Genomic DNA, 27423 nt, shown 5'->3' with positions numbered 1-27423 from the left:
GACCTTCAAGCTGGAGCACAAACCACTAGGCTACGACAGCAACTGACAGAGAGGGCTACAAAAGTGAACGCATTTCAGGGTTACTCCGTCGTATGTGGCGTTTCTCGCGCATGAAGGTTCTGTTACCAACTGTACGGCTAAGAAAGGTTGCATTTGAAGTTAAATGTCCATTAAAATGTCAAAGGGAACACCATTTCTGAACAACACAACGGTTTGCGCTCGCCTCTCGCAGTCGTCACGTTCAGGTGAAACCAAATCGGCTTGCCTGATACAGCAGATATTTGAACACTTCCACGTCACACTGAAACACTGAGCTACAGTTTAGTAACGTGATATGTTTTCAATTGTTCGTTCACTTATATTGCTTTCAGATTTAACACACCAAGATGAATGAAACAGTGGCACGGTTTTCGTTGCGAAAATGTGCAATGGTAGTGCTACGCGATCGAAGTGTGTATTATGTACACGCGGTGTTCCTCCGGAAAAGACCGAAGCGACATGTGACGTCAGTCGTTCAGTGGGGCGTTTAGGAATCGCAAATTCGCAAGTCAGTGAACAGCGCCGTACGTTTAGCACGTGTTTAGCACTTCCTGTTCTCCGGGCTACAATGTGATGTAACACCTTAGTACGGACTTTAAGTCAGCCGTGGTCAACGTACCTGTAACCGAAAGCCACGTCTGGCATTGCGCTGTATACAGCGCGGGCGAAGGGAGGGTTGCTGTCAATTAAGCTTACTACAAGCAGACCGTTAACTGACCTAGTTTAACGGCCTGTGGTAATGGTCGTGTTGCTTCAAGGCCGCAACCTCCAACCCGGTTGCGCAACTTCAGCAACCCTTGACTACCACTAACGGAGTCAAGCTTAACGCCCCTATTTCCTTCCTTGTTTTTACGATTGAACACAAGCAAACATGTGCTATTTTGTAGTCTTGCCTAGCCGCCTAAATAAGAGTTTTTGACGTCACATGGTTAAAAAAACCAAGGAATGGCCGGTAAGCATCGTGAGAGCATACACACGTCCAGACGTGTCTTTACAACGATATAAAACAATAATCTTCATCACGTCAACTTTAAAGGTTATACGAGTTGGTCTTTTAACATTGTCATTCCACCCGACCTCACTCAGTGGCCGTTGAAATAGCCCGGTGATAGAGTCGTAATAGGTCGGATAGGTTTATTTGGAGCCTGCCGTAGATCGCATAAGTTCAGGTAATATTTTCCATGTTCTGTTTCATTTCCCTTTTAAGTTCAGGTAATATTTTCCATGTTCTGTTTCATTTCCCTTTTCTTGCTAATGTAGTGATAATGACACGCTGCCGTGGTCATGGTGCTCGTCGGAACGGTCCCCATTTATTGCAGAATTGAGATTCAGAAAAACACAGAATTCGATTACTTTTGCACAGATTATTATCACTTAGTATTACCTCGCCAGAGGCTCGCTAATACCTGAAAATCGACCCTAGGGAAAATATGCACGATATTCAGAACTCGGAGTGTGTAACCTATATTTATCTCTCTCATAGCATCAGTCAACGTCGTATGATAATGAGATCGATTTTGGTCATACCTATCTCGTTTATCATCGTATGACTTATTTCATAGCATTCAAAGGAAAATACGAGATAAATATAGCGTATATGTTATACCGTACATTTCATATCGTTTATAACAGAGAAATCTGATGTGAGGAAACTCAGATGTCGTTCCTTTCTCCTTTCGGTATCTTGAGGCCTAACAACGGAATTTATTTTTCTCATAATTATCTGTATATTTGTTGACTGCAAAGACCGTCAGGTCGACGTGCTCGTGAATGTTTTGTTTTGTCAAATATAACACGTTCCATTAACGCAAGCACACAGGCACGCACACACACACACACACACACACACACACACACACACACACACACGAGCATGCACGCACGCACGCCAGCACACACACACACACACGAGCACTCACTGCATGCACGCACGCACCGCATGCACGCACGCACACACACAAACATACACAAACACACACACACACACACACACACACACACACACACACACATAACACAGCCTAAAAAAGCGTGTTCATTAGTCTCCAGTCTGCGGGATGAAAGAGCCGATCGGGGGCGGTAAGAAAAGTAGAAAAGTAGAAAAGCCCGCAGGCCTGCTAATTAATGGACTCCGGTCCCAACAGGATGGCTTTAGTTCAGCAAGACAAGCTCGATACCGGCCGGTTCGCACTGAGATGGAATGCGTAAATGAGTTTTTGGATACTGTTGTTCCTAGCAGTGGTTGGGTGGCACCATAATTGAATAATACCACGAGAAAGGAAGATGAGTAAAGACTGACACACGAACGCGTGCACGCACACACGCACGAATACACATAAACGAACACTCGTACACAGACACAGCATGCGTCCGCGCACTTGCTTGTTCACAATCACGCATGCACTCACGCGTGTGTGCACCCACTCACGCACGCAAGCATGCATGCACGCACGCTGACACGCACACACACACACACACACACACACACACACGCACACTGTGTCAATCTGGACTATTCTTTGCCGTGTTTGTTTTGTTTTCTGTTTGGGTTATTGATCCCCTGGTAAATCTAGGCCAGGTTCTTTATTTGGATCCCAGAGTCAGTCCAGGTTAATTATTTTTCAACCAAGATTCAACCTGGGCTAGTCTGTTTTGACTAGTCTAGGCGAGTTTGCTTTTATGGTAGTGTCGTTCTTGGCCGGTTTTATTTCCAGGGTCATTTTGTGTTAGCCTGTTTTGTTGTGATGTTTATTCTGGTCTAGGCTGTTTTGATCTTGGAGTTTGTGTGAAAGACACACAAGGCTGGGTTTATTCCCAGGGAATGTCTGAGCTACCTTCTTTTAACGTCTGAGACAGTGCGGGGGAAGGTTTTATTGGTCCCCAGGGGTTGAGGATAAGGGAATGAACTTGTCTTATTTTTCCTGAAAGGGGGATTACCTGACCTTCGGGCACTAGACCTGGCAAGTCTGTCCTGCGCATTTCTCGTCTTTCTTCTGGGGCTGGTTTCATGGACTCGCGGTGGTCACACTGATAGTCTGACGCCCGCTTTTTGGCGAGCCGACTGTAGCAAGCAGTTGCAAAGGCATGGACAACGGCAGAGGCTATTCTGCAACTATTCAGAGACCAGTATTTTGACATTGACCAATGGGGGAGGGCAGCTCTGTAATTGGCAACTCCCCGTGCAAAGAGGCACACTCGGTCGACTTAAATCTTTTCATGAAACCCGATTTTGTCGGATTACTGCATTTCACTGTTTCATCTGTAGTGGAATGATTGTGTTGTTGGCCCATGAAACCTTCCCCTGGGGTCATTGTGGGTACTTTAAGCAGCCTTTTCAGGTTTTTCAGAATTGATGATAAAAAGCCCTACCTAATGATTGCGCAATTTCAAACCCAGTTTATCTGTAGAAAAAACAAGTCGCGTAAGGCGAAAATACAATATTTAGTCAAGTAGCTGTCGAACTCACAGAATGAAACTGAACGCAATGCCATTTTACTCGTAGCATCGTCAGGCCACCGCTCATGGCAAAGGCAGTGAAATTGACAAGAAGAGCGGGGTAGTAGTTGCGCTAAGAAGGATAGCACGCTTTTCTGTACCTCTCTTTGTTTTAACTTTCTGAGCGTGTTTTTAATCCAAACATATCATATCTATATGTTTTTGGAATCAGGAATCGACAAGGAATAAGATGAAAGTGTTTTTAAATTGATTTGGACAATTTAATTTTGATAATAATTTTTATATATTTAATTTTCAGAGCTTGTTTTTAATCCGAATATAACGTATTTATATGTTTTTGGAATCAGCAAATGATGGAGAATAAGATAAACGTAAATTTGGATCGTTTTATAAATTTTTATTTTTTTTTACAATTTTCCGATTTTTAATGACCAAAGTCATTAATTAATTTTTAAGCCACCAAGCTGAAATGCAATACCGAACCCCGGGCTTCGTCGAAGATTACTTGACCAAAATTTCAACCAATTTGGTTGAAAAATGAGGGCGTGACAGTGCCGCCTCAACTTTCACGAAAAGCCGGATATGACGTCATCAAAGACATTTATCAAAAAAATGAAAAAAACGTTCGGGGATTTCATACCCAGGAACTCTCATGTCAAATTTCATAAAGATCGGTCTAGTAGTTTAGTCTGAATCGCTCTACACACACACACACACAGACACACAGACACACACACACACGCACATACACCACGACCCTCGTCTCGATTCCCCCTCGATGTTAAAATATTTAGTCAAAACTTGACTAAATATAAAAAGGAATCCCGGCAGTCATATAAAGCCGTCACGTTTTCATGTCAGACGGTCAAATCAACTGATTACATTATACTTTTTGCAAAATTTCTGCATTATAATTTATAACAAACAAGAGGCGAAGCCATCAAGGCTCACGTAAGAAATCGACAAACAGTAACACAAACTCAATCACTCCGTCACACACACACACACACACACACACACACACACACACACACACACACACACACACACACACACACACACACACACACACACACACACACACACAGAAAGAGCATAGGTGAAACTGTGCAAGAAAGCGAGACACTAGATCTAGATCTGTCTGTCTGCATGTAGCCTACTTACAAGGACACGACTGCCAACTAGTCTCGGCGCGCTCAAAATAATAATGACCGAGACTGTCAGTACTTCCTTCGCGTGACGTCTAACCCTCTTACGTCATAATGTGACGTCAATGTAATGTGACGTCTTCAAATGTTAGAGTTTCTACCACAGACATACACACGCACAGACGCACGCACGCACGCACGCACGCACAGACAGACAAAGTTACGATCGCATAGGCTACACTTACGTGAGCCAAAAATCAAGTAGGTATGACGATTTGGTGATTTGATTTCCGGTATGTTCAGATTTTGTTTTCTTGATAAAATGCCACAAATGTCAGGTAAACGTTAGCCCTGTCTTCATACAACATACGACTCGTTTGATGTATACTTAGGCTATTGCTAATTCGTCAAATGTCATGACGCTCCGTCTGTCTGGCCCAGAGGCGTTTTGTTTGTGAGACAGGGAATCTCTGACTGGAATCGACCGTCTTGATTTACGGAGCTGGCAAAGTCTATTTTTCAAAACCAAGTACAGTGGAACCCCCCTTTTAAGACCCCCCTCCCCCTCCCCCCATTCTAAGACTCCCCCCTTTTTATGCCCTTGTTTTCTGACTTTCTGTTGACAACCTCTGTAAAGTTACTCTCATTTTAAGACTCCTTACTTTTTAAGACCAGATTTTCTCAGATTGTTTGAGGTCTTAAAAGGGGGTTCCACTGTACTTTTATTTGGACAGACCCTAGCTTGTGTACGCACAACGACCAACACACGTTAAATTTGAGCCAGGATGACGTAGGAACTATTTATCATCAGGCTTGAAGGGGACATTCAGTGATTAGTTATAAAAGGTCGCAGAGAACGATCGATTTTGCTTAGTTTTGTGGGTTGTTTTTTGTTTTGCTTCGTGGTTTTGTACGTGTTTACTAGGGTGATATCAGTGTGTATTTTTGGCCGATTTTATTTGATTTAGAGAAATAACATTGATGTGTGGTTGGTGCTTTGGTTTGTCTTGTTTTCCTTTTTTTGTGTGTTTTGTATTTGTTTCTTGTGTGGTTTGTTTTGTTGTACATAAAATGTACATTTTTAACCAGTATTTGTTTATGTTGTTTGGCTTCTGATATTGTTTATGGTTTGGTCGTTCTTAATTTATTCTTCACATTCATGCACTCACACACCTACACACACACACACACACACACACACACACACACACACACACACACACATACACACACACACACACACACACACACACACACACACACACACACACTCTCGCAAGCACGCACTCACGCTCGCACGCACGCACGCACGCACACACACACATACACACACACACACGCACGCACATTCACACACATACACACACACCCCACCCTCACACAAGGACACAGAGAGCACTCCTGAGAAAAATAATAAGAGTGAATAAAAAAGGAGAGCATCAATAGATACGAACGTCATCGACAGAAACAACAACAAAGCCAGCACCCCAAACATCAACAACAAATCCATCAACAAGCAATTAATAACACGTGTGACATTAAATGTAAAGGTCACGCACGTGCCTTAAGTGTGTGAGGTAGATGCATCACAGATACAACCATGTGTGACCATGCATTGGCAGAGACGGGGGCCACGAAGCGGTCAGGTGCACAGAAGGGGTTGTTAAACATTATGTCTAACGTCGGCATTAAAGGGATTACATCTAAGAAAAAAAAAAAGGCCTCAGATCGCTTCCAAAGTTATGCCGTAAAATGCTGCGTTATATATAATGCTATCGCGTGGGAGGACTGCCTTCCCTTTGCAAAAGTAATAACATTTGAAGCTTAATTAGTTTTCTTAAAATAGGCAAAGAAAGGGCACTATTAATGAGGGTTGGACTAGGGTATTTCCATGGTGTAAGATGGCGTTTGTGTTCGTGTGACTGTCACTAAGACTTTCGCGTCGAAGAGGGCGCTACCCGCCTTAGCGCCAGGCGGCGCCTCTGGACTATTTGTTTTCAGCACCGAAGGGAAGCAGCTCCTAGCTCCTAGAAGCTCATTCACTCACAGACAGAAACAAGGACAGACACACAGACAGATAAGCAGACGGACAGACTTACAGACAGACAGACAGACAGACAGACAGACGTGACAACCAGACAGACAGAACAATACAATACAATACAATAATCTTTATTCATCTCTAAAAGAGAAATTACAAGCTTGACTGTGTGTCTGTAAAATCAATCAATTAATCAATCAATCAACCATGCATGTAATAACATTCACACCGCATATTCACATCATATCGTTACACGCAAACATTGTACCCACACACTTACTAAAATAAGCCTACAAATAGAAGCAATGCATTGCCTGTTTAAAAATTATATCACATTATCACCTTATCACGAAAGACAGACAGAGACTGACAGACAGAGAGACTCGTGTTAAAACGTGTTGTGATGCGTATCGTAGCTTTAAGTAGAGCAGATACTCGTCACCTGTTCCTCATAATTAGCTTTGCTAATGAGGACATACAGTTTAATATATTCCCCATTACAGTAAATCATCGTGATTCATGCTCATGTGAGTATCTACGACGTTCGTAAACCCTTGTTCTTCAGTACACAGTAATTCAATGTACGTTTTTAGTGCTGATTTTCGTGCGAATTATGTCATACGGTAAAAGTATTTTGGTGAAGATTGTGTTTGATGTTTTAGAAGTGTTATCTTATACTGGTGTAGAATCATGGTAGGATGTTCTGGTCTTGGTGTTGTATGACCATAATGTGAGTGTTTATGTGTGGCTTTTGTTGGCATTCTTGGACCTTCTTCTCTACTTCTGGTTTGTAGCAGCTCTGAACTTAACTTAAGCATTAAGATTCTTAGATGTTTTACGACAGCAGGTGTTCACTATCGACTTGTGTTGGCACGCTTGAACTTGGAGTTTTATGTTAAAACTTTTTATCGCTGTTTAATCTTGTTCGTCGCTCGACTGATGATAATTAATTCTGAGAATCAACCACACAAAAAAGTCAATAAACTATCATAGGTTCAGGTCTCGCGTGAAAGAGGTCGGCTGACCATCTGAGATCGGGCCAAGCGTAGACATGGGATTTGAGCATCCTTTCGCTTAGTTACCAGGGCTCCCCATAGCGCGCGTCCCTGCGTTCTTTTTGCACTAGAAGCCTGTTACACGACACTTGAGATTGCCACAAGTTCTCAAACGTCGTATAGTTGTGTCCTTTTATTCTACAGGGGCGGACGAGGGGGGGTTTCTGGGGTTTCCGAGGCCCCCCCCCCCCCCCCCAGCCAAAAAATAAAAATATTTTTGTGTGTTTTTTGGGGTTGAGTTTCAATTTTTGGGGTATTAATCAGTGACAAAATCTGCTGCCTGAAACTGGTAATGATCATCCTCAGAATGCACCAGATTGCACCATTTTGCATCCTTTTTTTCAAAATTTTGCGGGGGTGCATGCCCCCGGACCCCCCTAGCAAGCTAGGCGCTTCGCGCCGTCGGCTCGGCGCTTCGCGCCTTCACACCCATATCTTCACAATATACTTTTGGAAACCCCCCCCATAAAATGAACTGATCCGCCCCTGTTCTACGTCGCCCGTCTTCGCAGCAGCAGAAAACAACTCGTCAAATTGAGTTTGAGGATTTATTTAGCATTCCATACATACAACTGCACATTGTAGCAGAACTCAAAGTAGAAGCTTTTCTACATACAAATCGCGCTGGCCTATATAGTAAATACTCAATCTCGAGAATATTCCAGACCGAACATGATACAACTAAAATTAGATGAACTGCCCATGGACTAGAATAGTGACGTTCTCTGTGACGTACATCAAAAGCGCCGACGCACTTAATCCGAGCGAACGCCACGAACCCACGACTCAAAACAACGTGGTAAACAACTTGTTTTGACAGGACTAGAAAGTTCACCTGCATTCTCGTCCAAACATAAATATTGTGTTTACAAAATATAATATCGGTACTTTCCCACAAAGTACAAATAAGTAAACTACATGCAACACACAAAACTGAACCAAAGTTCAGCAACGGCAGCGTTTCCTAACAAAGCCGAAACCACCTACTTGAAATTCATTGACAAGTAAAGAGCGGGTCGCGGGACGCACTACATTTCTGGTATCGTGCGTATTGTAGGTACTCTTTTCAGACTGTAGTCGTCGGTCAATTTCACGCCGGAACGATATGGAAAAGTGTGTGTGTGTGTGTTCCATTTAACAAGGTTAAGTTGAAGTGTACTCTTTGAATATTCTGATGATAAAAGACCCTTCGTATCACACTATTCGCGATAACAATGCGTTATATTACCACAGGTAGTTTGGGGACCATGGACTCTTGGGACCCTCTAAAACTCCGCATAGGGGGTCCATGGACCCTCTGAACATTAAAAGTGGGGGTCCCGGGACCCTCTAGGACGGGCGTCCGTGGGGAGCCCTGGTGACATACCAAATATTAACTGGGTGTGGCGGGGATGTAGCTCAGTCGGTAGCGCGCTAATTTTTTTTACACAATACATCACGCATTCACATCGGCCAGCAGATCGCAGCCATTTCGGCGAATATCCTACTTTTCACGGCCTATTATTCCAAGTCACACGGGTATTTTGGTGGACATTTTTATCTATGCCTATACAATTTTGCCAGGAAAGACCCTTTTGTCAATCGTGGGATCTTTAACGTGCACACCCCAATGTGGTGTACAGGAAGGGACCTCGGTTTTTTGTCTCATCCGAAAGACTAGCACTTGAACCCACCACCTAGGTTAGGAAAGGGGGGGAGAAAATTGCTAACGCCCTGACCCAGGGTCGAACTCGCAACCTCTCGCTTCCGAGCGCAAGTGCGTTACCACTCGGCCACCCAGTCCACACGATAAACAATAGGGACACGAACTCCAGCGAACGCTTATATTACGCGCCCAACGTAGTTGGAAAATAACACGAATATGATGTCGGACAAACATTACTTATCCACTGTGGAACTATCTAGATCAAAAGCATAGATAAAGCAAACCAGACAGAATAAGAAAAAGCTACCAGGAGGAAGAGGGGGGGGGGGGGGGGGGGGGGAGGTATGAGGAAAGAACGGTGGGTACATATAATAATAATAATAATAATAATAAAGTAGATGTGTACTGCCGGGCAGTACATACCCCAAGCGAAGTCGTCCATCTGTGTGTACATGATTCTCTCTCTCTCTCTCTCTCTCTCTCTCTCTCTCTCTCTCTCTCTCTCTCTCTGTCTTAAAATGTGTCATCGATGACGTGTTTTCATACTTGCTAATGCGGCAGGCTAATCATGACGTCAAATTGAAACTTCTTGAAGTCTCTCAGAAAGGGACATGAAAACCATGTGGGGGTTACTGGTTTGGGCTGAAAAAAAACCCAACTCCACCTAAAATTCAAGCGCCTATGGGGCTGAATTATGCAGCATAAATTGTGAAACATCAGGATATCTCACACTTTCAATTCTGCCATCATGTCAAATCTGACAACAAACCTACCCACAAAATGTCATAAATATCGGTGTAGAATTGAGACTTAACGGTTTTTAACTGCCAAAAATAAGTTTTTTTGACTGGAATAGTTTGTCTTGAAATTCAGTTTGGGACAACGGACCCACCCACTAAATTTCATAAAGATAGGTGAAAATTTAAATGTAATGGTTTTTAACTGCCAAAATTATGTTTTTCTTCTGGAAAAGTATGGAGTGAAAATCAGTTGGGGACAACGAACCTACCCACAAAATTTCATAAATATCGATGAAGAATTGAGATTTAACGGTTTTTAACTGCCAAAAATAAGGTTTTTTGTCTGGAAAAGTATGTCTTAAAATTCAGTTTGGGACAACGGACCCACCCACTAAATTTCATAAAGATAGGTGAAGAATAGAAATTTAACGTTTTTTAACTGCCAAAATTATGTCTTTCTTCTGGAAAAGTATAGAGTGAAAATCAGTTGGGGACAACGAACCTACCCACAAAATTTCATAAATATCGGTGAAGAATTGAAATTTAACGGTTTTTAACTGCCAAAATTATGTTTTTCTTCTGGAAAAGTATGGAGTGAAAATAAGTTGGGGACAACAAACCTACCTTTAAAATTTCATAAGAATCAGTGAAGAAATAGGATTTAACGATTTTTTAACGGCCTTTAAATCATTGGTGATGTCATCATAACCCAGTCGTTGTAGTTGTCGTCGTAGTTGTTGGTGTTGTTGTTGTCATGTTCGTTGTCGTGATTGTTGTTGTTCTCGTGTTGTTGTTTTTGTTGTTGTTGTTGTTGTTGTTGTTGTTGTTGTTGTTGTTGTTGTTGTTGTTGTTGTTGTTGTCGTCGTCGTCGTCGATGTCATTTGTTGTTGTTGTTGTTATCGTCGTCGTCGTCGTCATCGTCGTCGTTGTCAGAGGTTATTTCTAAAGATTTCATTGATAGTCTTTGTTCTCGTCACCAAGACTTGCTAAGAACAAGCTTGGAACAGCAAGAGTTCCAAGAACAAGATTAGAACAACTCATTACATCATTACCAGTACGTCATTTGTATTTAGAACACACTTTAGAAAAAAACTCTTCAGCTACAAACCAGTCACCCTCACATGTCGGAGGTGTTTGTCTAAACCACTTACTGAAATGTTTTGAGGTTTAATGACCATACACATGTTGAACCGGTGAGTGTCTTCCGCTGCTTAATTCGCAAATAACTATTTTATTAAAGTCCGCTTGAAACGCTCAAAGATGAAATTCCATGTTAAAAAGTGACAAAAGTTTCACATTTTCCCGTTGTAACAGCTTCCGATGATATTATATGAAAATTCTGATCCTCTGAGAGGATTCCCCGAAACAAAATCAGTTTGTACGCCTAATTTTAATAGAATTGTCCAAACAGTGTCGCTAATATTGTGCTAAAAGATGAATTCTAGAACAATGTCCAGACAGACACCACTTGGCAAAAAAAATTTCAGTGCTGGGAGATGAAAAAAAAAACTACCTCGCTACGCGCGGGCTCCGCCCGCGCTCCGCTTGGATAAGAACATTTATATAGCGCTAAATCAAAAACTTTCGTTAAAAAGGCTTGCTCTAAGCGCTTGACATCTAAACTAAAACGTCATTCACACTCTTTACAATGATGTACAAGAACTTCATGTCACACTCTTTCATTCAGTATAGCACCATTCACACAGTTGTTGAAAGATGAAGGTGGTTAGCGCATACAAAAAGAATATACATAGTACATTATTAACTGTAATCCAGTGGCAAATAAGCCGAACAGTTTTCACGAGAAGGAGTGTACCTTCTTCTTCTTCTGCGTTCGTGGGCTGAAACTCCCACGTACACTCGTGTGGTTTTTTTTGCACGAGTTGAATTGTACGTGTATGACCGTTTTTACCCCGCCATTAAGGCAGCCATACGCCGCTTTCGGAGGAAGCATGCTGGATATTTTCGTGTTTCTATAACCCACCGAACTCTGACATGGATTACAGGATCTTGTCCGTGCGCACTTGGTCTTGTGCTTGCGTGTACACACGAAGGGGGATAAGCCACTAGCAGGTCTGCACATAAGTTGACCTGGGAGATCGGAAAAATCTCCACACTTAACCCACCAGACCGGGATTCGAACCCTCGACCTTAAGAGGCCAACGTCTTACCACCCCGCCACAGCGCCCGTCGTGTGCCTTTAATGATGCATACATTGGTTTTGAATAATGCAATGATGCCAGTAAGTCACTTTCACTCAGAGAGAAGTACGTATACAGCATATAACATTCAGACCTGACGATCTAGTATTGTTAATGTGATCGACATTTGCGCTCTGCGTTTCTCTTTGTCGTCTTCCTTTGAAGTTGAGAGCAACAACCATCATAATTTAACGATGTGCTATCCCGGTGAAAGATCCAAACACTTGCTTTTTGAGAACTTTCACAATTATTCGTGACCTGGTATGCGCGGCTGGTCTTTGACAATTGGGGTCTATTCAGAGCTACTAAAAATAGATCATGATGCTAGGTCATGTCATTTTGATGTGCTCATGTTTGGACTGGGTGGCCGAGTGGTAACGCACTTGCGCTCGGAAGCGAGAGGTTGCGAGTTCGACCACAAGACTTTATTCCGAAAACAAGGGGGTGGCACATACAGTACAACAGAAACAATTGGAATCACACAACAAGCTAATAGCCAACTGACACGAGCTTCGACATAAAGAGTCGTTAAAAGGTCATTAATCTAAGCTGTTGCCTCCCACTACGTATTTTACTGACATATAACAGATACATTAATAAGCTTGGTTGAATCTTGACCTTTGATGATCTCTGAACTTGTGATTCTCACTCGATGTCGAATAACTTGGCTAAACTTGCACACAACAACTATGACTTTGGGTTTGAATGTCGGTGGTTAGCTGTTCTGCTTCAACATTTTTCCCCGGAATCGGCGTATGGCTGCCTGAATGGGTAAAAACGGTCATACACGTAAAAATCCACTCGTGCAAAAACATGAGTGAACGTGGGAGTTTCAGCCCATGAACAAAGAAGAAGAAGAAGAAGAAGAAGAAGAAGAAGAAGAAGAAGAAGAAGAAGCGTCAACGTGTCATGAATCAGTCCATGATATTGCGTAATATTATCTGAAACAGTTTTTCATACCCTTTTAGTAATCTTGACTTTTTATGATTTCTGTCATTTTTTAAATTTTTTTATTGAATGAAATTCAGTTTTTCATTCAGTGATTCTACGTGCAGGAGACTGGTTCTGCATGGCTCTCACTTTGTGTTGTTTGTGTTGATTCCCTTTGTTGATTAGAGCTTGCAATATTCGTCCTGAGTTTTGCAGATGACCAAATGGTACAATGGAACGGGGAGTCGCTGTACGTCACCGACTTTTAAGGAATCTTACCATACCACTAGCTGATAAATCCACGATGTCCAATTCTAAAAAAATATATAAAACAAAATCCTGTCATAACCTTGCCTTCGCTGTAATGTGTTTGGCAGGTGACCAAGTGGGGCAATGGAAACGAGCAGCCGCTGAGGGGCACCACCTTTGAACGTGTGTTACAATTCCCCTGACATATCCAAAATGTCCAATTATCTAACAATAAAATTAAAAAAAACGTTCATAACCTTGTCTTGACCGTTGACTGTTTGCCAGGTGACCAGGTGGTGGAGTGGAACGGGCAGCCGCTGAGCAACGCTAGCTTTGAACGTGTGCTGACCGTGGTCAGTGGCACCAACCCAGACATCTTGCATCTCTTCACACTGCCCAGGGCGCTCGTCGGGTCAGTTCACGGTTTTTGTCCCATTTGTTTCATTTTCATGACTTTTTTTCAATTTTTGTTTAATTTTTTTTTATTCTTGTTCCTTTTTTTCATTTTGTTCCTTTCTTTCATTTTCGTTTTTTTTCCCCATTTCGTTACCGTTGTTTTTCATGTTCGTATTTTTTTAAAATTTTGTTATCTCTATACGGTGGAAAGCTAGGAGCAACAGAGACGCGCTACCCAGGTGTATGCGTTTTTGGTTTAATTAAACACAATGTTATTCAAAATACATAACATGAAACAATTAATACTAAGCACTTATGGCATGAACTGAAGCAAAAGCTTTGTTTACCTGACTCAAGCAATAGAAAATTACACAAATATTCATGACGGCGGACATGACAATAATGAGGGCCCCAAAGGGGGGGTATCATCACGATCACGGGAAGGGAAATTTTAGCTTTCACGATCACAGTTACCTTGATTTTTGCTTTCACGATCACGAACACCTGGACGAATAAATAATCATAGAGTGATACAGCTGTGAAAAATGTACGTTGAAAATAAAATGCTTTGCAATAATGCCCATCACGATCACGAAAACAAATGACGATCACGATCACGAGACTTGATTTTTTTGTCATCACGGATCACGGGCAAAGTCCCATCACGATCACAGAAATGGAAATTTCGGCAATCACGGTCACAGAAAGGTCAAAAAACGCCAATCACGATCACGATTTTAAACCCTTTGGGGCCCTCAATAATAAACTAGGAAGAACAAATCGAGAGGCGGGGGTACAAAATAAAATAAAAGGAATCTAGAGAGACAAATGATGGAATGCGTGTTGATGTGTACTCATGCAGCCACATCCAGTTCTGGCGTAATGACCGAGGTATTTTGATGTGCCACAGTGTCTGCCATTCATATCACTATTTACCAATACAAAATGTTGACGAGAAGTTGAATCTCCACTTTGCGCAGGTGCATGTTGGTTATGTGCTTGCCAGTCATAGCGCAAGTAACCAATAAAGATGTTGAGATAATTAGTAGTAGACTAAAAGTGCAACGATCTTAAAGTTTAATCATGTCACACACATACCTCTTTACTTTTCCCGGGGCGCTAGTTGGACGAGTTTCTACCTGTCAATCTTGTCGCAAGTAGCCAATCAAAACCCTTTTCACGCCGCCTGGGTCTCTCCTGTAGTTGGTGTACAGTACACATCGCAAGTAGTCAGAGAACATTCCGATCTGTGATAAGCACGTTGATACAGCGATTAGATATAGATAATTGGACGTTCGAACTCTAATTGCGAGGTATTCCTTATGTTTGCTAGTGTCTCTACTTTAAACCCCGAACGTAACTGTTAACTTCTTGAATCAATTTTAGACAGTGTTTGGTGAAGAATGTATATACCGGTTAATTTAGTTTACGTGTTCTGTGTAATGAAATCTTAACAAACACTCGATTTAAATGCTTGTTTATTTTTCTATATCAGTTCCTTTCCTTATATTTTATCTAGTCAATTTGCCTGAAAAGTCAATCGCAGTTGCAGCAGCCGCCAATAAAATGTTAGTTTTCAACATCAGATGACGTTTGTTATTCAATCAGACGCCCTTCAAACCCTTGTTTATTTTTCTATATCAGTTCCTTTCCTTACATTTTATCTAGTCAATTTGCCTGAAAACTCAATCGCAGTTACAGCAGCCGCCAATAAAAAGTTTTTAGTTTTAAACATCAGATGACGTTTGTTATTCAATCAGACGCCCTTCAAACCCCCATTTTAGTTACAACACCCACGCGTTATTTAGTTTTGAATATCAGATGATTTGTTTGCATCCAATCAGACGCGCCACCAGCCCCTCACCGCTGTTGCAGCAGCCGCCAATCAGATACCTTGAATATCAGATTATATTTTTTTTTATCCAATCAGACTCACCACAAGCCCTCACCGCTGTTGCAGCAGCCGCCAAATACCTTGAATATCAGATGATATTTTTTTGTTATCCAATCAGACGCGCCACAAGCCCTCACCGCTGTTGCAGCAGCCGCCAATCAAATACCTTGAATATCAGATCATTGTTTTTATCCAATCAGACGCGCCACAAGCCCTCACCGCTGTTGCAGCAGCCGCCAATCAGATACCTTGAATATCAGATGATTGTTTTTATCCAATTAGACGCGCCACAAGCCCTCACCGCTGTTGCAGCAGCCGCCAATCAGATGCGGATCATCGTTCCTCCAACCCGCCCTCCCCCACTCTCTCCGCTTCCGACAGCAACGTGTCATCCTCCGGTTACAAGCGTCGTATGCTGCCCAGGACACCCGTAAGTCTGGCTTCTGTGGAACCTCCTTTTCAAGACCTCTCCCAACTTAAGACCTACTTAATTTTAAGACCATGTTTTTTTAAATAAAGATTTTCTGTTAATAAACTCTGTTAAATTACCCTCCATTTTAAGACTTTCAGATTTATGGAGGTCTGTAAAAAGGGGTTCCACTGTACTGTCCTTCTGTGTGCAAGGGAGGTCGGGTGGGGGGGGGGGGGGGGAGGGGGTTGCGGCTGGGAGGGGGGGGCGTATGTGTGTGTGTATGTGTGTGTGTGTGTGTTTGTGTGTGTGTGTGTGTGTGTGTGTGTGTGTGTGTATGTGTGTGAGTGGCTTCTGTGCTCCTGTGTACGAAGGGATGGATGGGGGGGGGGGGGAGAAGGGTCACGGGAGATGGGTTGCGGGTGGGGAGAGTGATTCATTGGTTGATTGACTAATTTCTCTTGCTGAGAAAGTAAAATGATCATGGTGTGGTGTTGGAAGTGTGTTAGTTTGAATTACGCACACCCTCTTTCACAAGTTGGGCCATGGAAAGAGGAGTGATTGAACAGGGCAAGCATTGAATTTGAACCTTTCATACATCAAATTTCAAATCGCGTTACCAGAACTCAGGAAGGTTGGGATCAAACAAATTCTGTTGAAAATTCCAGAGTTTGACACAAAATGTCTTTGCTGAAGGTGGAATCGGCTGTATCGCGCCAGATGTTCGGAACTCTCTCAATAACTGCCTGAGTTTGAGATTATTTTTTTCCTTCTCTATTGAAGGTTGAAATAGGCCGGGAGTCGCGCCAGATGTTCGGAGAGGTCCTCCTATGCATCGACTACGACCCCACCAAAGCCATCCTCTACGTCACCATCGTGATGGCCCGGGACCTAGCATTGCCACAACCCCGGCCCGGTAGCGACCGTCGTGCGAGCGACAGGAGCGAGTCGGACCAGAAGAGCGACCACAAAACACACTTTCAGCCTATGCCTGCTCAGGGGGCGGAGCCTACGGCGGAGGCGGGAAAAGGATCGACCAATCCGCGGCTAGAACCGCCCCACGTGATGGTGCACAGGGCGGAGCCTAGCAGCAGTGGGGTGGAGGGGGCGGAGTATGATGACAAGTTTGCAGACATCCCTTGCCCGTTCATCTTGGTGCATCTATTGCCTGATAGAAAGTAAGTCCTGGGCTGGTAAGATGACATCTTGTCTGACATCCCTTCCCCTTTCATCTTGGTGCATCTATTGCCTGATAGAAAGTAAGTCCTGGGCTGGTAAGATGACATCTTGTCTGACATCCCTTGCCCGTTCATCTTGGTGCATCTATTGCCTGATAGAAAGTAAGTCCTGGGCTGGTAAGATGACATCTTGTCTGACATCCCTTGCCCTTTCATCTTGGTGCATCCATTGCCTGATAGAAAGTAAGTCCTGGGCTGGTAAGATGACATCTTGTCTGACATTCCTTGCCCTTTCATCTTGGTGCATCTATTGCCTGATAGAAAGTAAGTCCTGGGCTGGTATGATGACATCTTGTCTGACATCCCTTGCCCGTTCATCTTGGTGCATCTATTGCCTGATAGAAAGTAAGTCCTGGGCTGGTATGATGACATCTTGTCTGACATCCCTTCCCCGTTCATCTTGGTGCATATATTGCCTGATAGAAAGTAAGTCCTGGGCTGGTATGATGACATCTTGTCTGACATCCCTTCCCCTTTCATCTTGGTGCCTGATAGAAAGTAAGTGTGTCAATTTGTTCATTGTTTATTTCATGCTGCTTTTGCTTTTTTTGCTTTTTTTGGTGAATTTCGGTTGCTTTTTGTTTTTGTCAATCTACTTTTCCCCTTTTACAAATCCCCTTATCATTTTGACATACGTAATATTCGTTCGCCAAATCAAATATTATATTGCTGTTAAGAGCACGTTGATAAGCTTAGCTTGGTGTGCTCCATTTATTTAATTGATTGTATGCGGCATTGTTATTTGTTATTATATGAATAAGACCATAGAAAGTAAGTCCTGCTACAGTGGAATCCCCCTTTTAATCCCCCCCCGATTTAAGACTCCCTCCCTTTTAAGACCCTGTTTTCGCAAATTTTCGGTCCATAACCTCTGTAAATGTACCCCCAGTTTAAGACCCCCTCCTTTTGTTTGTTTGTTCGTTCATGGGCTGAAACTCCCACGGCTTTTACGTGTATGACCGTTTTTACCCCGCCATTTAGGCAGCCATACGCCGCTTTCGGAGGAAGCATGCTGGGTATTTTCGTGTTTCTATAACCCACCGAACTCTGACATGGATTACAAGATCTTTTTCGTGCGCACTTGGTCTTGTGCTTGCGTGTACACACGGGGGTTGTTCGGACACCGAGGAGAGTCTGCACACAAAAATGACTCTGAGAAATAAATCTCTCGCCGAACGTGGGGACAAACTCACGCTGACAGCGGCCAACTGGATACAAATCCAGCGCGCTACCGACTGAGCTACATCCCCGCCCTGACTGAGCTACATCCCCGCCCTGACTGAGCTACATCCCCGCCCTGACTGAGCTACATCCCCGCCCTGACTGAGCTACATCCCCGCCCTGACTGAGCTACATCCCCGCCCTGTCTGAGCTACATCCCCGCCCGTCCTCCTTTTTAAGACCTGAGTTTTTTCTTCAGATTTTGTGAGGTTTGAAAAGGGGGGGTTCCAGTGTATCAACATCCACGGTCACTTCTTCTCACGTCCTTTAACAACACAACTCTTCACACATCCCTTCTCCTTTCACCTTGGTGCACCTGCTGCCTGACAGAAAGCAAGTCCTGGGCCGGTATGCAAGAGTCGAGGTTAGATGCTTTTGTCCGGGATAAACTGCACCCCCAATGCGGGTTATCTCGGACTTAAGTCCCTAAACTCGACTCCTGCGTACGTGCCCTGGTATCAATGTCTGTGATCAGTTTTGTTTCTCCTGTCTTTGAAAAACTTGCCATTGTTCAAGTTAACTTGGTATTGGTGCCAGACGGTTCTGTTGAACACTGTCAATGTCAGCAGTTCCTTAGATGGTTCTGTGGGGACATTTAATTACAATTAAAAATCCCAAACAATTAGACTGCTAACTGAGTCTAAGCCGATTGGTCGACGTTCTTGCGAATGCTAAGTTTGGCCCTAAATTAAACGTTCCAATGATAAAACCCTTCTTGATTTTTGACCTGTACTCTAGCCATCAGATTTCGTGCTGTTTTTCGCCAAGGTCCATTGACTTTGTTAACAATTTACGAGGCTGGGTTAATTTACTTGTAGTGATTTCCTTTTATAATCTGGTTCCGCTTATTTGCACGAATGTACTGGTAAACTCTTCTGCAGATCACGGGAATGTCACAAAACGGAACCTCGCCGTCACAACCGGAAACCAGAGTGGGAGCAGACGTTTGTTTACGACAACTTCACCATCACAGAGGTCAGTGGGAAGCTGATACCGTGTCTGTAACTATGGCGTCATGTTTTTTAGCTTTTTTTTTTCTCCTTCTCTCTCTTCTTTTCTTCTTTATGTATTTATTTTATTTTTGTTTGTTTGTTTCATTCTCTTTTTGCTTGTCCCGACGCTTGTTCCTTCTCCCAGTATGCTCCCACGCCGCCCCGTCCCAGCACTCACTGCAACATCTACCCCTGAACTTCGTTCCGCCGCCAGACTTTGTCGAATCAATGAGCCCCCAGTGTTGGTCAGACACCTGGGCACCCTCACAAATTTTACAGACACTCCAGGGAAGGATGTCAGGCCGCTGCGGTAGGCTACCCTCGGAAGATGACACTGCACTGCTGCTGAGTCACTTCGACGGTGTTCAGTTCTCACCGAACGGGAACATCCTGGCTGCTTTCTGTCGAGCGTGAGAAATTTTCAAATAATTTATTTTCGTGGACTTGGCCCTTTACAACAATGGCGCCTCGTTTTGGTGCTGGACGGCTGTTATGAATATCCCGGAAATCACGCCCGGACAGTAAGCCTCCCGTAAACCATCACAGATACTGTCAGGCTTTTACACACAGTACAAACACCCTTCCATTTGAACGCTCACCAAACGGGAACATCCTAGGTGCCCTACGTAAAGAGCGAGCAATTTTTAAAGAATTAATTTTGCAGATTGTCTCGAACACTTTTTGGACCCATCCTGAACTCAGGTCAAAAATGAGTTACTTCCCTTAAACTGGCGATAGCCGTGGATCGATGATAATCAGAATGTTTTTGGACCGTGGTGCGTTTTTGCGCTAGACCTAACTCTTAAAATCTAAATAATAAATTGACAGCGTGTTTTCATCAAGACAAGATCAGTGCAATTCAAAGTTGTGAAAGTTTGAAAAAAGAAAAGCCCGGAAGCAGGGTCACGCAAGGGTCGTAGCAGACGACGGTTTATGCGCCATATCGCCGTTCCTCTCAACAGTCAAAAGCCATCGCTAGAGTTCTTGTGAACCACAGCCGTTTGTTTCGTGCATAAAAACGTGCTATTGTAGATAAGCTCACATCGAGTCGCATTCAAATGACTAACTGACGACTACATTGTGAAAAAGGGAAACTGGCTCAGGGGATAAACCACGCAAAAATAAATTCTTTGAAAATTGTTCGCTCTTTACGGAGGGCACCAAGGATGTTCTGAATCTGTGAGTGTTTAAATGAAAGGGTGTTTGTACTGTGTGTAAAAGCCTGACCGTATCTGTGATGGTTTACGGGAGGCTTACTGTGCCTTTAATCATTTTTTGCGTTCGCGACTGGGCAATTTGTGGTTGACGATTTCGCCGCTATGACGCTTTAAAATTAGTTCAGGCTGTGTGCGCTTTTGTAAAATATGAAGCAAAGTCTACTTGAGCGAATTTTGCAATTGATCTTTAAGAAACAGTGTTTTGTCACTGAATTTGGCGCAGTGGCGTGGTGGTAAGACGTCGGCCTCCTAATCGGGAGGTCGTGAGTTCGAATCCCGGTCGCTGCCGCCTGGTGGGTTAAGAGTGGAGATTTTTCCGATCTCCCAGGTCCAATTATGGGTAGACCTGCTCGTGACTTAACCCCCTTCGTGTGTACACGCAAGCACAAGACCAAGTGCGCACGGAAAAGATCCTGTAATCCATGTCGGAGTTCGGTGGGTTATGGAAACACGAAAATACCCAGCATGCCTACCCAACGAAAGCAGAGTGAAGCTGACTATGCTCTCAGAGTATAGTTTGGAGAACCCAAATGGGCAAACGAGCTCACACGTAACCAGAAAATTCTGGAACGCAGAAGAAGAAGTCACCGAATTTAGCGGAACATTACTAAACTGGGATATTACGAGGATGACATTAACAAGACAGTTCAACAGAGACCATTTTCACATATTATATAAGAAACTCCATGCATAACGCTTCAGAAGGAAAACTGGAGAAGAAAGGCGGCCTTTGGAAAAACCGAATAAAAAGCTAATCTGTATGCGCCAAGGCCGACTAATAAAGAAGATGACGGCTATCATTTCCTGTTGTAAGCGGCTTATCCGTGCGGCGTCAGCGGTTGCTCCCCTTGGCTTTGCCTCCCTTGCATACAGATTACGCATTATTACTAGACTTGGATGAGAGAGAGAGAGAGAGAGAGAGAGAGGGGGGGAGGGGTGTGGGGAGAGTAAGAAATAAAGAAATAAAGAGACAGACAGACAGACAGACAGATAAGGTATTGATTAGTTGATTGATTGATTAATTAATTGAATATATGGATGTTTTAGGCACTGTGTAGTTTTACAACCTGTCCTGAGAAAGAGACACGGAGAGAGAGAGACAGAATGAGAGAATCTGAGACAGGCAGAGACAGACACAAAGAGAGAGAGAGAGAGAGAGAGAGAGAGAGAGAGAGAGAGAGAGAGAGAGAGAGACAGACAGACAGACAGACAGACAGACAGACAGACAGACAGACAGGCAGACAGACAGACAGACAGAGAGATCTTTAATCTCTCGCTCTCTTTCACTTCTTCACACCCACACCACACAATTTTCCATAGGCTCTCACCTCCCTCTCTCTCTCTCCCTCTCTCTCTCTCTTTGTCTCTCTCTCTTTGTCTCTCTCACTCTCTCCCTTGACTCTCTCTCTTTTGTCCCGCCCCCCCCCCCCCTCTCTCTCTCTTTCTCTCTTTCTCTTCTCCACACCAACACCATATAACAGCAATTTTCCTTGCATTTTTAACAGCTGGTGGCTCGCAGTCTCGAGCTGACGGTGTGGAGTCGCGGTGACGCAGGGCGGGATGAATTCCTGGGCGAGATTCTCATCGAACTCCGCGAGTGGCGCTGCTTCAACCACAACAGGTATATATTAGACGTTCTGACCGGTTTGGTCATGTAATAAGACAAACACAGAGCCTCTGTCGGTCTGTCGATCTCTGTCTGTCTCTGTCTCTCTTCACAACCCTCGTAAAATAAAATGAAATATGATTTGATTTGAGTTGATCTCTCTCCCTCTATCTCACTCTCTGTCTTTCTGTCTCTGTCTCTGTGTCTCTCTGTCTCTCTCTGTCTGTATCTCTGTCTCTGTCTCTGTCTCTGTCTCTCTCTCTCTCTCTCTCTCTCTCTCTCTCTCTCTCTCTCTCTCTCTCTCTCTCTCTCTCTCTCTCTCGTCTACGCACTGCTGTTAGCTTTAATGAAACCTCTAGAGACATGACAAAAAAAGACAGAGTACACATTTTTGTCACCTCATTTCTACACCAAGTCAAACTGGGTCTGGTTTCCTCTTCGTGCGCAAGACTCGATCACAGACTCAAGAAAACAAGAGATTTGACAGAATAATATCGTAGTAGTTACCTTATCACCAACATGATTTTAAATTTGTTATGAAGACACTGCCCTAAGCCATAGGCTTGTGTTCATTTTAGCAATATGTAAACAGAAATAAAACATCGGTTAAACCAACAGGTGGTGTCGGCTCTACGACCACGACGACAACTCGCCCCCGCTTCCCCACCCCCACCAGCTGCCAACCAACGACTCAGTAGTCAGCTCGGCGTCCAGTTCCTGCTACGATGACCTGACCAGGAGCTCGGACAACAGAGAGAGCGGCAGTATTACTTCAGGTAGGTTTTGAGTGGAGGAATGATCAGTGTTAAGTACAAGGATAATAAGGAACAGTGGAACACACCTTTTAAGGCCTCCAAATGTCTGAAAAAATCAGGTCTGAAAAAGGAGGGAGTCTTAAAATGGGGGTACATTTAGAGACGTTTTGAACCGAAAGTCTGAGAAAATCAGGTCTTAAAAAGGAGGGAGCCTTAAAATGGGGGTACATTTAGAGACGTTTTGAACCGAAAGTCTGAGAAAATCAGGTCTTAAAAAGGAGGGAGCCTTAAAATGGGGGTACATTTACAGACGTTTTGAACCGAAAGTCTGAGAAAACAGGGTCTTAAAAGGAAGGGAGTCTTAAGTTGGGATGGAGGGGGGGGGGGTGTCTTAAAAAGGGGGTTTCACTGTATCATAATTATAGTCCTGTGAGGTCACCTTCATAGACATTCGGGTCGCTTTCTCCTTGGAGAAAGTGAGCTGCCATACGTACAGTACGGTTCTGATTTGTCGTGCGCATGCGTGCAAATGGAATGGAACGCCAAAACTGACTTTTAACCCAACAGAATCTATATACACTGCGGATTGGCTCTCTTGACAATACCGGTAGGAACTTGGCCAATGGGAGCCTGAGATACCCAGTAGATGTTTACCGCGCAGAAAGCTCTGTAATTGGTTTATCCAAATACCGGGAAGAAAATGCCGCCACGGGCGGCGAAACTGTGTTAATACAACCAACATGGCCGTACGTCAAGTCATATGCTAAGGAGCAGTAATGTCCATATGTTACTCTCTTGTGTGGAAAACATTCGATTTTCTTCGCTTGCCCTTGCAGACAATAGGGATATAGGATAATGAATCTAGTTTTATGTTGGCGGGAATGAAATAGGGAGAGAGGGGGGAGAGGGGGGGGGGGGGGGCGGATAAGGGAAGGAAAGCCTCCTGTTTTCACCGTGACAGCCTAGGCTAGTCAGTTCTGAAAAACAGTCGCGGCATTTGAAAAATCCAACATTAGCCTATCTGAGCGAAAAGAACAACAGGATGAAGAAGAGAGAGAGAGAGAGAGAGAGAGAGAGAGAGAGAGAGAGAGAGAGAGAGAGAGAGAGAGAGAGAGAGAGAGAGAGAGAGAGAGACGTTGGCGTGGACCGGGTTCATCAAGGGGGACAAGTTTCTGCTAACTCTAATTCCCTCTCTGGGATTACTTCAGTATCAAAGTGAAGTATTCTGAACCAAAAACAGAACTGAACGATCTCTGAAACAAAAACAAAATTCCAATAAAAGAAAACTTTTAACAACAAAAAAGTAGGCTAAATGGGAAAGAGAGTGGAGAATCTCATTACATCCCTGACATGTTCGGGAGAAAGACTGCTTTGTTGTCTATGAATACGATTTATACCGCTAATTCTCTACAGAGGCACAAGATGAATGAAGTTTCCGTCACAGGAGAGTAACGCAAGGGACGTCACCCCACGTGTTTTATTACTTTAGTGTGTGTCCCCAAGGATAGCAGTTTCCTCCATAAAAATTATGTCGGTCAATCGGCTTATTTCATTCGAGGCTGTGTGTGTGTGTGTGTGTGTGTGTGTGTGTGTGTGTGTGTGTGTGTGTGTGTGTGTGTGTGTGTGTGTGTGATTCTACTGAGGTTGTTTAATCTCATTCATAACTAGGTCATAAAAGGCTGATGTTGTTTTGTTCAGAACAATATATGTGTGTGTGTGTGTGTGTGTGTGTGTGTGTGTGTGTGTTCTCAAAATTCTTTGTCGCTTCGTCGGAAGACATGCAGAAGAAGTGACAGAATTTTTACGTGACGCCATTATTCATGATTAACGTGGTTTTTTTTCGAATGTTGTTTGGGCTTTGACGTCAGAGATTTTACTTCGAAAGAGAAGGTCAAAATGATACTTTTTTTTTTAACATTCTATCATTTTTATTATAAACATCAATTTTGTATCTCTTTAAGTCGGTGTTGTATCTCACTGAGAAAAACATGTTCCACATGCAGGTCAGATTCATACGTGACGCCATTATTTATGACTGACGTTATTTTCGAACGTTGTATGGGCTTTGACGTCAGAGATTTCACTTGGAAAGAGAGGATACAAATGATACCATATCTCTTTAAGTCGGTGTTGTATCTGATTAAGACAAACCTGTTGCACGTGCAGGTCAGACGGACACGATCGGCAACATGCTGTGCAGGGTGACCCGGGGCATGGTCAAGAACAGACTGGTGTCCAGAGTGTCCTCCTCCTTCTCGCACGCTGACCGCAAGGGCGACCCAGGTCAGTTAGTTAGTGCTACAGTCAAACGTGTCCATACCGACCACCCGAGGGACATAAGGCAAAAGGCATAAGATGTTATTTCAACCACGTGCATTACACAGGAATATATCTTGGTTTGAGTTCATTCAATACATAGTACATTCAAACACAACAACCAAACAGAGTGCTAACAGAACTGCATACACACACTCACTTACACCCACACGCACACACTGACACACACACACACACACACACACACACACACACACACACACACACACACACACACACACCGACCAAGAGTTTTAGACAAGTGGTCGTTATCAAAAGATTAATTATATGTGGAGGAGGGTGGTGGGGGGTGGTATCGTTGAGGGTTGTTTGGGGGTGTCGTAAAGGGCATTATGTCGTTATTAAGAGATGGACGCCAAGACAGGTTCGACTATACGGAGGCACCTCCAAGTTTAAGACCTTAGACAAATCTGAGAACCTCGCGTATTAAAATGGGGGGGGGGGGGGGTCTTCAGATGGAGTTAAATTTACTGATGATACTACAGGAAATTCAGGGACTTACGACAGGAGGGGGGGGTGTCTTGAAACTTGTTTTTCGAGAAGCAATGTTAATGAAGAAACACACAAACATGACTAATTGCTGTGGAAAGCACATAAAGCAGTAAAACAAATTTTTAAAAGAAAATGTGAAGCAAATGTTAGAGCATGACTAATTACGTGCATGTGGTTCTTTGTATTGGATTGGAACACATTTTCACCCTCAGAAATCAGTCGGGGGGAAAAATAAAAGGTGGGCGAATTAAAGCAATGAGCGTGTGCTACGTGAGTCGCTCTGTGAATGTTCGCGTCAAGTAACATGGTGTTTCTGACGTCATTTTGTCGTGCAGGCTCTGACGAGAGTTCTACTGGTGACGTATCGCGGCGTCGTAGCGCGTCCGAGACACATCTACTGGGTCAGCCACAAGAGGAACGTTTACCTAGCCCCAATATTCAGCGTCGCACGAGCTTTTCATGTAAGTCTTACACCCCCATTCCACACAACCGTTCTAGGTCCCGTTCCCGTACCGACCAAGGAACGGTGCGGGCACGGGGGGGATCGGTAGGGAACCGAAATGGAACGTAAATGATCGTGAACGGAACTGCTTTCAACGGTAGGGTCGGTAGGGACTGTTGAGTTTGGGCTGCATGTTCAAAATTTAAGCCGTTCCCCTCCCGATCAGAATGAACGGTAATGGAACCTTAACCCATCGGTAACGGAACGCTTGGATCGTTAAAGGAACTTAAAACAACGGTAACGCAACGGAAACGCAACGGTAGCCCTCTCACACATTGAGTTGTCATACCCACATTCCACACAACCGTTCTAGGTCCCGCGTTCCCGTTCCGACCAAGGACGGCTGCCACTATGGTCAGACGCTGCTCAAAGATGCCAAAAACGGCCGTTTGCGCAGCGTTCCATTGTTGTGGCAGCCGTCCTGGGTCGGTACGGGAACGGGGCCTAGAACGGTTGTGTGGAATGGCGGTATTAGGTAGAACACCTGCACACTTATACGCTTAATAGACGAATTCGGAAAATAACTCCGTCGGGTTTGTAGCCTATGGGTTGTCGGAGAGTGACCTTTTCTTGCAAAACCTCGGACAAACAAAGGATGGACCAATCACTTGCGCTCCGGTCCACGTATTTCCAACAGACCCCTCGTCCATCCTTTGTTTGTCGGAAGTTTTGCAAGAGAAGGTCACACTCCGACAACCCATACAAACGCCAAAATCGTCTGTTGAAGTGTTCCGCTTTTGAACTCACCCTTTCTGTAACCAGCTTGGAACACATTTTGACACAGTCCATAATTTACTGGCGAAAGGCGGCACATGTAAAGCACTAGAGTTCAAATGCAGTGAAATGTAATTAAAGGAAAT

The 27423-nt window shown here is 43.8% G+C and overlaps 1 protein-coding gene across 1 annotated transcript in view; it reads left to right on the top strand.

The window, feature by feature from the left end:
* LOC138967774 (regulating synaptic membrane exocytosis protein 2-like) overlaps window positions 1-27423 on the top strand; it is a 65823-nt gene that overhangs the window by 27745 nt on the left and 10655 nt on the right. Inside the window, exons 8-15 of the mRNA XM_070340430.1 lie at window positions 13790-13916; window positions 16077-16224; window positions 16987-17381; window positions 19544-19637; window positions 22377-22492; window positions 23096-23253; window positions 25399-25515; window positions 26397-26522. Of these exons, the coding sequence (XP_070196531.1) occupies window positions 13790-13916; window positions 16077-16224; window positions 16987-17381; window positions 19544-19637; window positions 22377-22492; window positions 23096-23253; window positions 25399-25515; window positions 26397-26522 (1281 nt within the window). The remainder of the gene's footprint in view (window positions 1-13789; window positions 13917-16076; window positions 16225-16986; window positions 17382-19543; window positions 19638-22376; window positions 22493-23095; window positions 23254-25398; window positions 25516-26396; window positions 26523-27423) is intronic.

This window comes from Littorina saxatilis, linkage group LG5 (genome assembly GCF_037325665.1).
Source record: "Littorina saxatilis isolate snail1 linkage group LG5, US_GU_Lsax_2.0, whole genome shotgun sequence".
NCBI lineage: Eukaryota > Metazoa > Mollusca > Gastropoda > Littorinimorpha > Littorinidae > Littorina > Littorina saxatilis.
Note: the sequence above shows the minus strand (reverse complement) of the source record. Positions and strands in the feature narration are given on the sequence as shown.